This window comes from Myotis brandtii, unplaced genomic scaffold (genome assembly GCF_000412655.1).
Source record: "Myotis brandtii unplaced genomic scaffold, ASM41265v1 scaffold105, whole genome shotgun sequence".
In the NCBI taxonomy this organism is placed as follows: domain Eukaryota; kingdom Metazoa; phylum Chordata; class Mammalia; order Chiroptera; family Vespertilionidae; genus Myotis; species Myotis brandtii.
The window spans coordinates 857,642-869,469 of record NW_005353538.1 but is presented as its reverse complement, the minus strand read 5'-3'; the positions used below and the strand labels follow the sequence as shown (position 1 = coordinate 869,469).

General features: G+C 48.8%; 1 protein-coding gene across 1 annotated transcript; it reads left to right on the top strand.

Moving 5' to 3' along the window:
• The first annotated feature begins 104 nt into the window (after positions 1-104).
• Positions 105-11,035, top strand: VPS11 (vacuolar protein sorting 11 homolog (S. cerevisiae)). Its single transcript, XM_005856767.2, has 16 exons — positions 105-345; positions 880-1,028; positions 1,126-1,261; positions 1,569-1,732; positions 2,312-2,559; positions 2,984-3,185; positions 4,255-4,406; positions 5,245-5,431; positions 6,155-6,301; positions 7,313-7,501; positions 7,608-7,769; positions 8,001-8,140; positions 8,230-8,432; positions 8,563-8,734; positions 10,171-10,393; positions 10,504-11,035. The coding sequence occupies exons 1-16, from the start codon at positions 159-161 to the stop codon at positions 10,666-10,668; spliced, it is 2,826 nt and encodes a 941-aa protein (XP_005856829.1). The 5' UTR covers positions 105-158; the 3' UTR covers positions 10,669-11,035.
• Positions 11,036-11,828: the final 793 nt, after the last annotated feature.

Genomic DNA, 11,828 nt, shown 5'->3' with positions numbered 1-11,828 from the left:
TCCTCCGAGGCCCCGCCCCCATCCGAGGCCCCGCCCACTCTCCAGCAGCCGGAAGCTCTCCGGAGCGCCCGGGCCTTCGGGCTCCAGGAAGCTGTGAGTCATGTGATTCCGGGCGCCTCTCACGTGACCTCCGACTGGAGGCCGGGGCTTGGGCCAAGATGGCGGCCTACCTGCAGTGGCGGCGCTTCGTTTTCTTCGACAAGGAGGTGGTGAAGGAACCGCTGGGCAGCGATGGGCCCGCTCCCGGGCCCGCGCCTGCCGCTGGGCCCGCTGCTTCCAAGCTCCTCTGCCTCCCTCCTGGCATCACTGTCTGCGACTCAGGCCGAGGGAGCCTTGTCTTTGGAGATATCCTTCCTCTGGCGCTGTCCCTCCCCGACCCCTGCGGAGGCCCCGCTGGGACGGAATCGGCCCCTTGGAGGGTTCGTGCCGCCTGCCCCTTTCCTGTCGGGGGGCGCCGGGTGCCGTCTGTGGTCTGAGGGCAGGAAGAAGGCCATTCTCTCACTTGCCAACTGAGTCATCCCGGGCAATCGTTGAAGCTCCCCAGGCTTCAACTTCCTTATCTGTAAAAGAGTATAAAATGCCAATTTGCAGTAGGGTTATTTTAAGATCAAAGAAAGGGTGCAAGTTGGCTTTCAAAGATGAATATGTAAGGTTTCCCTATCTCCGCTGCCCAATATGGGGGTGGCAGGTAAATGAGACCAGGAGTTTGCTGCTTTGTTCTTCACGGTGCTGCTTCCAAACTCTGGTCTCTAGGGAGCCCAGGAGATAATATGGACAAATCCATGAAAATTTGAAGAGCTGCATGTATGTTAGTTGTTATCTGGCTTCTGGTCTAAATGTAAGTCCCCGTGGAGAGGAGGCTCCTTGACTGCGCTGCACATATGGAAGGTCAGGTCTGGTTCTTGTCGCGCTCCCTCCAGCTTACAGGCTTCCAAGCCTACAAACTACGGGTGACACACCTGTACCAACTGAAGCAGCACAACATTCTGGCATCTGTTGGTGAGGATGAACAGGGCATCAACCCCCTGGTGAGTCCTGGGAAGGTAGCGGGAAAGACCCAGAGGTCTGGGAATGTTTGTTTGCTGGAGGGTGGTTAGCATTCATCCATCTGAGATCTGCCAACAGGTGAAAATCTGGAACCTCGAGAAGAGAGATGGTGGCAATCCACTCTGTACTCGAATCTTCCCTGCCATCCCTGGAACAGAGCCCACTGTTGTGTCCTGTTTGACTGTACATGAAAATCTCAATTTTATGGCCATCGGTAAGCAGAAAGAGGGCAAAGCTAAAGCTCCAGGATTCTTTGTAGATGTTTTTCAGAGTTGCTTCTGCAGCTCATATTTATTGTTTTCATCGGACCACCTTGTTCTGAGATATTAGAGTTTGGAATAGGAAAGGATTTAGTTTTGTTCTTTGAAAAATGAGTCAGTGAGTACCTATCTCTATGTTAACCATTGGAGAAGCTGGGTATGGAGAGAGATCTCATCACTCTGAGGAATGCTTCAAGTGGCCGTCTCCCTCTGCTTCCTGACCTTGCAGCTTCAGTGAAGTCGTTTCCTGCTCTTGTACAGGTTTCACGGATGGCAGTGTTACCTTGAACAAAGGAGACATCACTCGGGACCGGCATAGCAAGACCCAGATTTTGCACAAGGGCAACTACCCTGTAACTGGACTGGCCTTTCGCCAAGCGGGAAAGAACACTCACTTGTTTGTTGTGACGACAGAGAATGTTCAGGTATGACCAGGACCTCCACTGTTAGGGGCAAGTGAGAAAGGCTTCTTTCTCCGTTGCTTAGGGAGCTAGCATAGGAGCTGACAAGAGGGGTAGGATTCTGACATTTGTCATCATGTAGCCTCGAGTCATTTGCTGATCTTATTTCTTCATTTGAGAGAGTAGGAAGAGTTAGAGTTAGGAAAAGAACTCTGGGCTTGTAAGAAAAGACCTGAATTTTTTTTCTAACTAACTTGTGAAGTGACGTTGGACAAGTTGCTTTACTTCCCTGGATCCTGTTGCTCCTAATTTATAACAGCCTACTCTCAGGAATAGTCTTTTGATAAAATAATAAAAGATTGTATTTCTCTTACTTGCAGAATTCCTGTAGCAGGTAGTGACAGTATATACAGAAGGAGGAAAGGTGGTCTCTGCTTATGTATTTAGTAGATGGGTGATGGCTAACGGAGAAGGCAAGCAACAGGGAAAGTCTTAGGGGCTGAGAATGAGAAAGAGTTAGTACGGAGATGGGAATACCTTTGGGAAGGCTTAGATGCCGCCGTCTCAGAGGGTGCCTGATAACCCCTTTCTTACTTCTCAAAGTCCTATATAGTTTCTGGAAAGGACTACCCTCGTGTGGAGTTGGATACCCACGGTTGTGGCCTGCGCTGCTCAGCCCTAAGTGACCCTTCTCAGGACCTGCAGTTCATTGTGGCCGGGGATGAGTGTGTCTACTTGTACCAGCCCGATGAACGTGGGCCCTGCTTCGCCTTTGAGGGCCATAAACTCATTGCTCACTGGTTTAGAGGCTACCTTGTCATTGTCTCCCGTGACCGGAAGGTTTCTCCCAAGTAAGAACTCCAGGGAAAGGGGGAGGGCTGTGCTTGATCCCCAGAACTGACCTGTTCTAAAAACCCTACTACCTGGATCCTGTCAGTCTCCTACTTTGGTTTTATGTAGATTGTGCTTACACCTAGAATCAGTTACAATGTTTATACTGAAAAATGTGTTGTGCTGCAGACATTTGTTGAGCAGTCCTGATGCCCTAGAATGTTCCAGAGAATTTTGGACATGGTATTGATTTTTGTGCTCTTTAGTAAAAATAAATTGGGGCAGAGGAAGGAGGGATTAAGTAGTCAAAAACACTGTCTCTCCCCCTTCCTCTCTCCCTAAAATCAATCAATAAAAAAATCAAAGTGGCCATTGGAAAGGAAATGGAGGGGCAGCTGAGGCAGAGAAGGTACAAATGTCTGGTGCTTTTTCTTTCCCTCACAGGTCAGAGTTTACCAACAGGGACTCACAGAGCTCCGACAAGCAGATTCTCAACATCTATGACCTGTGCAACAAGTTTATAGCCTATAGCGCTGTCTTTGAGGATGTAGTGGATGTGCTTGCTGAGTGGGGCTCCCTGTACGTGCTGACGCGGGATGGGCGGGTCCACGCACTGCAGGAGAAGGACACACAGACCAAACTGGAGGCAAGGCCACCAGGTTCCCAGCGCTGGCCATAGGCACCCAGATACTGCTGTAGGGACAGGCTCCCAAGACACGTTGGCCAGAGTGTATCCTTCTCTTTGGGTCATAGCCTTACTCAGCTCCCTTGGGGTAGAAGTACAAGGTAAATGGCCTGGGATGAGGCTTTAGAGCAAGCATGTCAAACTCGCAGCCTGCGGGCCACATGCAGCCCATAATGAATATTTTTGCGGCTCAGCCAATATAACAGTATGTAAGAAATGTTGTTTTTTTTTAATTTTTTTATTGCTTAAAGTATTACAAAGGGTATTACATATGTGTCCTTTTTTCCCCCACCTGTAAGAAATGTTTTAATAGAAATTTCTTAATTTTTACAATATCCTGTAATACACAATTATTAACGAACTATAACTGACTGATTACTATAATCGTGTTGCATTCATTTCCCTTACGCGCAGGCGCACCATTTCTCTCCATTAACACTAGCAGCGAATATTTTAGCAGCCAATGGCCACATTATTAGTCTTGTACTGACTTGTTTGGTGTGCGCAACAGGAAATATTTCACTTTCGGAGAACAAGAAAATAGGTTTATTTGCTTATTAATTTGTGCAGTTGTTAAGTGTCTGGTAAGTTAATGTTCAAGAAAAAATATTAATTTTTATTAAAATGTTCTATTATTTTATGTTAACGATGACTCATTTATTTCAGCCCTTTGTATCCAGCATGTCACTATCGAAACAAACCTAGGTTTCTTTGAAAATTGAAGCTTTAGTTTTTTTTGCAGCCACATACACTTCAACCTTGTTTATTTGGCCCGTGTTAGCCTTTGAGTCTGACATGCTTGCTAGAGGGAAGTAATGGCTAGGAGCCTGAGCCCACTTTCAGGGTCCACTCTGCAAAGAGCCTTAGGAGGTAACCTGATGTTGGTCTTGAGGGTATCAGAGGTCTCACCCTGCTAGGATTTAGGCAGATAGGAACTTCAGGACTGTCTGGCATGTGTGTTGGGGGTTCATTCTGGGGAGGTGTCGCCTCAGGACCGCATCTACCAATTTTCCAATCTCTTTCCTTCCAGATGCTGTTTAAGAAGAACCTATTTGAGATGGCGATTAACCTGGCCAAGAGCCAGCACCTGGATAGTGATGGGTTGGCCCAGATCTTCATGCAGTACGGGGACCATCTCTACAGCAAGGGCAACCATGATGGGGCAGTCCAGCAGTATATCCGGTCAGTCAAAGGGTGCTTAAGGGTTTTTAGCTCTGAATGCAGAGACAGGCAGCCAGATAGGCTAATACCTGTGCTCGGGGGAAGGGAATGGACTCCACCAGGAACCTTCCTTTTTTTCTGCAGAAACTGTGATGCCTTGAAGGAGAAGACAATATGTGGGAAGGGAATGTTTAGGGTGAAATATTACATGACCAGTATGAGATTGAGCTGATGAACACCTATTATTTTAAACTGCAGTTTGGCCTTTGTTAATATTCATTTTTACCTAATTCTCCCACACATTCTTTCCTTGGTATTAATTCTTGGAATTTCCTGCCCTAATAAGGGGTGTTAAGACCCTTTCTAGCTTCTTTCTCAACTTCTCTAGAATTCCTGTTTTCAGCCAACTTTAAGAATTAGTACTCTGGAGGCTTGTTACTCATGTGGTCCACAGTCTAGCAGCATCAGTATCACCTGGAACTTCGTTGGAAGTGCAGGCTCTCGGGCCTCTCTGCAGCCCTGTTGAAAAAGAATTTGCATTTTAAGAAGATTTGCAAGTGCCCGGCTGGTGTGGCTCAGTAGTTGAGTGTCGACCCATGAACCAAGAGGTCCCTGATTTGATTCCCTGTCAGGACACATGCCCAGGTTGCTGGCTCGATCTTGGTGCAGGGCATGCAGGAGGCAGCTGATCGATGTGTCTCTCTCATCACTGTTTCTGTCTCTTTATTCCTCTTCCTTTCTCTCTCAAATCAATAAAAAATATTTTTTTAAAAAGGAAGATCTGCAAGTGATTCCTATGCATGTGAAAGTTTGAAAAGTACACTGATCCAGATGCTTCTTGATGCATGTGTCTCCCTAGAACCATTGGAAAGTTGGAACCGTCATATGTGATCCGCAAGTTTCTGGATGCCCAGCGTATCCACAACCTGACCGCCTACCTGCAGACCCTGCACCGGCAGTCCCTGGCCAATGCCGACCACACCACCCTGCTGCTCAACTGCTACACCAAGCTCAAGGACAGCTTGAGGCTAGAGGAGTTCATCAAGGTGCGGGCAGGGGGCGGGGAGTGGAGCAGAAAGGGTATTCCTTGAGGCCCCCACTCAGCACGAGGTGGCGCCCCCAGGGCTTGCCCTTCTTCAGCAGGATGTAGGGAGAGGAAAGAGCTGACCTTATTTGGGGACCAGGAAGGACCCTCTGGCCTATAAACTGGGAAGAGGAATAGCGTTTCCTGCCAGTTCTCTCCTGTCTCCCTTCTTGCTTTATGATGCCAGAACTTCCCTCAGTATCCAGCCCAGGGAAGTAGTAGTGGGCCAGCCCTTTGTCCCCAGAGGAGTCCCTCTAAGTCAGTGATGGCGAACCTATGACACGCGTGTCAGAGGTGACACGCGAACTCATTTTTTTGGTTGATTTTTCTTTGTTAAATGGCATTTAAATATATAAAATAAATATCAAAAATATAAGTCTTTGTTTTACTATGGCTGCAAATATCAAAAAATTTCTATATGTGACACGGCACCAGAGTTAAGTTAGGGTTTTTCAAAATGCTGACACGCCGAGCTCAAAAGGTTCGCCATCACTGCTCTCAGTAGTAGGGGCAGAGGAAAACTTCGGCTCTTAGGAACTTTCTGAGAAGCAGGGGAGCATACTATTTTAAAAGTGTGGACTTTATTATTATCTTAAGAATCTGGTCTTGAATCAGACGCATGTGTCCTGTCCTTTCCCTGACCACACCCTCTTCTGTGCGTGATGCTGTCTACCGTTCCCGGCAGACAAAGAGCGAGAGTGAAGTCCACTTTGACGTGGAGACAGCCATCAGGGTGCTGCGGCAGGCTGGCTACTACTCCCACGCCCTCTACTTGGCCGAGCACCATGCACACCACGAGTGGTACTTGAAGATCCAGCTAGAGGACATCAAGGTAGGGGAGACGCTTTTTCCCCCTTCATTTTCGTGGAGGTGTTTTCATGTGTGTGTTTTTGTTAATCCTCACCGGAGGATATTTTATTCATTGATTTTTAGAGAGAATGGAAGGGAGGGAGGGAGACTTTTTTGGTTGATTTTTCTTTGTTAAATGGCATTTAAATATATAAAATAAATATCAAAAATATAAGTCTTTGTTTTACTATGGCTGCAAATATCAAAAAATTTCTATATGTGACACGGCACCAGAGTTAAGTTAGGGTTTTTCAAAATGCTGACACGCCGAGCTCAAAAGGTTCGCCATCACTGCTCTCAGTAGTAGGGGCAGAGGAAAACTTCGGCTCTTAGGAACTTTCTGAGAAGCAGGGGAGCATACTATTTTAAAAGTGTGGACTTTATTATTATCTTAAGAATCTGGTCTTGAATCAGACGCATGTGTCCTGTCCTTTCCCTGACCACACCCTCTTCTGTGCGTGATGCTGTCTACCGTTCCCGGCAGACAAAGAGCGAGAGTGAAGTCCACTTTGACGTGGAGACAGCCATCAGGGTGCTGCGGCAGGCTGGCTACTACTCCCACGCCCTCTACTTGGCCGAGCACCATGCACACCACGAGTGGTACTTGAAGATCCAGCTAGAGGACATCAAGGTAGGGGAGACGCTTTTTCCCCCTTCATTTTCGTGGAGGTGTTTTCATGTGTGTGTTTTTGTTAATCCTCACCGGAGGATATTTTATTCATTGATTTTTAGAGAGAATGGAAGGGAGGGAGGGAGACAGACAGACAGACAGACAGACATCCATCAGTGTGAGGAGAGACACATAGATTGGTTGCTTTCCGAACTCAGTGCCCAGGCTGATGCTCTAACCACTGAGCACACAGGTCAGGGCACTAGGGGAGACTCTTGACTCATAGTTCTGTTCTTTCTCTAGGACGTTGGGAATGATGACAGTGCTCTCTCCTAGTGGGTGAGACAGGAACATGCCCTTACTCTGCCCTTCACATCTCCACAGAACTACCAGGAAGCCCTTAGGTACATTGGCAAGCTGCCTTTTGAGCAGGCAGAGAGCAACATGAAGCGCTATGGCAAGATCCTCATGCACCACATACCAGAGCAGATGACCCAGTTGCTGAAGGGACTTTGTACCAACTATCGGCCCAGCTTTGAAGGTCAAGGTGACAGGGAGTCACCAGGCCGCAGGGTGAGGCCCTGGGAGAATGGCTGTTGGACAGCAGGGATCACCTTTGGGGCATCTTAGGTACCAAGCTCACTCACTCCGCCTCCTCTCTCCTCCATTGCCATCTTAGGCCAACTCAGAGGAGTTCATCCCCATCTTTGCCAACAACCCACGAGAGTTGAAAGCTTTCCTAGAGCACATGAGTGCAGTACAGCCCGACTCACCACAGGGCATCTACGACACGCTCCTTGAACTACGACTACAGAACTGGGCCCATGAGAAGGATCCACAGGTGAGGCCTGGTAAAAACTGCAGGAGGTACTGGAGAAAAGACAGTTCTTCCATCTTTCGTGGTTGCTTTGGCTGCCTTCTGTGGACCAATAACACCTCACCATTGGTGGGTAAATGGGCCTCAGTAAGAAGGAGATTGGACTGAGGAGAAGAGATAGTTGACTTGCCTTCCCCCAAGAGGCCTTGTGATTTTTTCCCTTATGTCCAACAGCTCTCCTCTCTCCTGCCCCAGGTCAAAGAGAAGCTTCACGCAGAGGCGATCTCCCTCCTGAAGAGTGGCCGCTTCTGCGACGTCTTTGACAAGGCCCTGGTCCTATGCCAGATGCACGACTTCCAGGATGGGGTCCTGCACCTCTACGAGCAGGGGAAGCTGTAAGTTTGGGGAATGTCAGGGAAGCGGGAAGGGTCCAAGTAATTTTCCAGGGACAGCCCTCAGTCCAGGTGTGCCTGACCTCGCGTAGGTATCAGCAGATGATGCACTACTACATGCAGCATGAGCAGTACCGGCAGGTGATCGAGGTGTGCGAGCGCCATGGGGAGCAGGAGCCCTCTCTGTGGGAACAGGCGCTCAGCTACTTTGCCCGCAAGGAGGAGGACTGCAAGGAGTACGTGGCAGCTGTGCTCAAGCATATTGAGAACAAGAACCTCATGCCACCACTTCTAGGTACTCGGGAGGACAGGGTGGGTGGGTAGGTGCCAACTGCTGAAAATCAGGGGCACTGGGGCAGGAGCACTTCAACCCTGTCCAGTGGGTACTGCTCAGTTCATTGTTTCCTCCTGGACCCCAATCTCAGTGGTGCAGACCCTGGCCCACAACTCCACTGCCACCCTATCTGTCATCCGGGACTACCTGGTCCAGAAACTGCAGAAACAGAGCCAGCAGATTGCACAGGACGAGCTCCGGGTGCGGCGGTACCGAGAGGAGACCACCCGCATCCGCCAGGAGATCCAGGAGCTCAAGGCGAGGTACTGGCATCTGGACAGGTGGAGGGGTCCAGGGGATAACCTTGTCCTTCACAGGGTGTCATTAAATGCTTTCAAAGACAAAAGATTATACGGAGTGTGTTTGAGCATTTCATGCTTGAAGATATTTTATTGGAGGAATTCCAAAAAAGATCGTTATTTATCGCGCTTTGGAGGATATTATCTAGTATAGGTACTTTTCGTTCTGTATTTGCTTCTCTATATTTTACATTTTCTAAACACACATCTAAGTTGTGTAGTTAGAAGCCAGTCAGAAGTAAAAACTTTGCTTTAGAAAATACAAAGCCCTAACTGGTTTGGCTCAGTGGATAGAGCGTCGGCCTGCGGACTGAAGGGTCCCAGGTTGGATTCCGGTCAAGGGCATGTATCTTGGTTGCAGGCACATCCCCAGTAGGGCGTGTGCAGGAGGCAGCTGATTGATGTTTCTCTCTCATCGATGTTTCTAACTCTCTAGCCCTCTCCCTTCCTCTCTGTAAAAACATCAATTAAAACATATATTTAAAAAAAAATACAAAAAGTGGCCTGGCCAGTGTGGCTCAGTTGGTTGAGCATCATCCTATGGACCAGGAGGTTGCCCGGTCAGGGCACATGCCTGGTTGCAGGCTCAACTCCCAGTAGGGGGTGTGCAGGAGGCAGCCGATCAATGTTTTTCTCTCATTGATGTTTCTAACTCTCTCCCCCTCCCTTCCTCTCTCTGAAGTAAATAAGAACATATTTTTTAAAAGAAAAACAAAAGTGATTATATGTATGTATAGTAGACATTAATGCTAACTCTTTAAATATTATTTGCCCTTAATATTGTAAAATGTTTATTAGAGAACAATCCCACAAATATTTACTGAGCCCCTATTATGTTCCAAGTACTGTTCTTTTTTTTTTTTTAATATATGTATATTTTTAATTGATTTCAGAAAGGAAGGGAGATGGAGAGAGAAAGATGCTCAACCACTGAGCCATGCTGGCCAGGCCCAAGTACTGTTAGCAGCACAGTGGAGCTTACATTGTAGAGGTAGAGACAGACAGTTAACATATTAAATAAGCAAAAGGTTATAGTATGTTAGATGGTGTTAAGTTCAAAGAAGAAAATTGAGGAAAGGAAGTAGGGTGAGGAGTGTGTGTGAGAATTTCTAAGGTGTTCGGGAAAGGCCTCTCTGAAAGGGCCACATCTGAGTAAAGACCTGAAAACAGTTTTGTGGCAATTGTGAGGCTGAAAGAGAAAAGTATCCCTTGGGTGGTTGGGCTTCCTGGAACATGCTGAGACACTGCAGGCCCAGCACTGCTGTCTTCTGACCTTCATAAGGTGGTAAGGAGAGCTGGGCCTGGATCGCTCCTTAGTGACTCCAGCTGCCTTCTCTCAGCTTGGCTGTGGGCCCTGCCCTCACTGTTTGCCACTCCTTTCTGGTCTCCCTTGCCTGTAGTCCGAAGATCTTCCAGAAGACCAAGTGCAGCATCTGTAACAGTGCCTTGGAATTGCCCTCAGTCCACTTTCTCTGTGGACACTCTTTCCACCAACACTGCTTTGAGAGTTACTCGGAAAGTGATGCTGACTGCCCCACCTGCCTCCCTGAAAACCGGAAGGTCATGGATATGATCCGGGCCCAGGAACAGAAACGCGATCTCCACGATCAGTTCCAGCACCAGGTTGGAAAGAGTGGCTAGATGAGTACCCACTCGTAGAGTCGGGAGCACTGCAGGGGAGCCCATTTGAGGAAACGAGCACTTCAGTTCTGATTCCTTCTTCTTTCCCACAGCTCAAGTGCTCCAACGACAGCTTCTCTGTCATCGCTGACTACTTCGGCCGAGGCGTTTTCAACAAACTGACCCTGCTCACTGACCCTCCCACGGCCAGGCTGGCTGGAAGCTTGGAGTCTGGGCTGCAGCGGGACCTGCTCGTGCACTCCAGGAGGGGCACTTGAACAGCTTGGGGGCAAGAGGGGGGTGATAATGGAGGCCCAGCAGCAGGAATACAGGACTGAGGCAGAGCTAATGCCCAGGAGTCAGGCAGGCATGTCCCGGCCTCTGCTGTGATAGCCTTCAGGACTGAAGGGGATTTTTTTTCCTGCCTCCTCTTTGGCCAGCCCACTGTTTTTCCTGTTAACTTTCTGAGCAGCGTTGATTATTCAAACCCTGGGGGAGGGCACCTCAACAACCTCCAAGTATAGGCAATAGCTGCTTTATTCTCCATCCAAGAGCACCAGTCTGTGCTTGTGTCCTTGCTCCCAGAGTCTATAGATAAATGATTTCAGCCCTGGCCCGTGTGACTCGGTTGGGTGTCATCCCATACACAGAAAGGTTGCTGGTTTGATTCCCAGTCAGGGCACATGCCTGGTTTTGGGTTCATTCCCCAGTAGGGGGCGTGCAAGAGGCAGCCTATCAGTGTTGCTCTCATTACTGTTTCCCTCCCTCTCTAAAAAAGCATTTAAAACATGTTTTTTAAAAACTGATTTCGGGGTTGATAAAGTTATTCTGGGGACTTGCTGATTCTTTACTGTAGAATTGCTTCTCTTCCTCTGCATTCCTAGAGCTCCACGACCCACTTCCTTCACAGACCGACTTAAAGATCTTGGTTTGGCTTCATTCCGTGAATGGGCGGGGCCTGTGGCATCTGGTAGGGTCCCGCTTACTGAAGAGCCGCCGCAAAATTCCAAGGACTGAGGCCCCCCAAACAGTTCTGCTCTGTAGTCTGGCTGGCTCTGTGGTTCTTTGGACAAAATACTTAGGTGGGAAGCAGGTTCTGCTAAGAGCCTTGGGCCTAAGTCTGCCTTCACGGAAGGTACTCGGTATCGGAGGATAAGCAGGATAAAAAGGTCTGCAAAGGGGAGCAGGGGGTTCATCCGGGCTCAGCCACTGACCATCAGCGTTGCGCGCAGAACTGTGGAGGTGGAGGTAGAAAGGAGCAGGCGGGAGGCTGGGTTTCAAACCAGGAAGACGGGCAAGGAAGTCGCCGTCGGCCTCAGCTGGACCGAGTAGGGGCGGAACCGCAATGGCCCCGTCTGTCGCAATCCTAATTCCCGCCCAGGGCAGGCACCGCCCCTCCGAGGGCGGGCGCCGGTAGTGACGTAGCCGGGCCAAGTCG

Bases quoted from the DNA above. Each gene is read 5' to 3' on its own strand.
- VPS11 (XM_005856767.2), top strand. From the start codon at position 159: ATGGCGGCCTACCTGCAGTGGCGGCGCTTCGTTTTCTTCGACAAGGAG. The intron at 8,735-10,170 runs GTACTGGCATCT...CCTTGCCTGTAG, and splicing joins ATCCAGGAGCTCAAGGCGAG to TCCGAAGATCTTCCAGAAGA. The intron at 10,394-10,503 runs GTTGGAAAGAGT...TCTTTCCCACAG, and splicing joins ACGATCAGTTCCAGCACCAG to CTCAAGTGCTCCAACGACAG.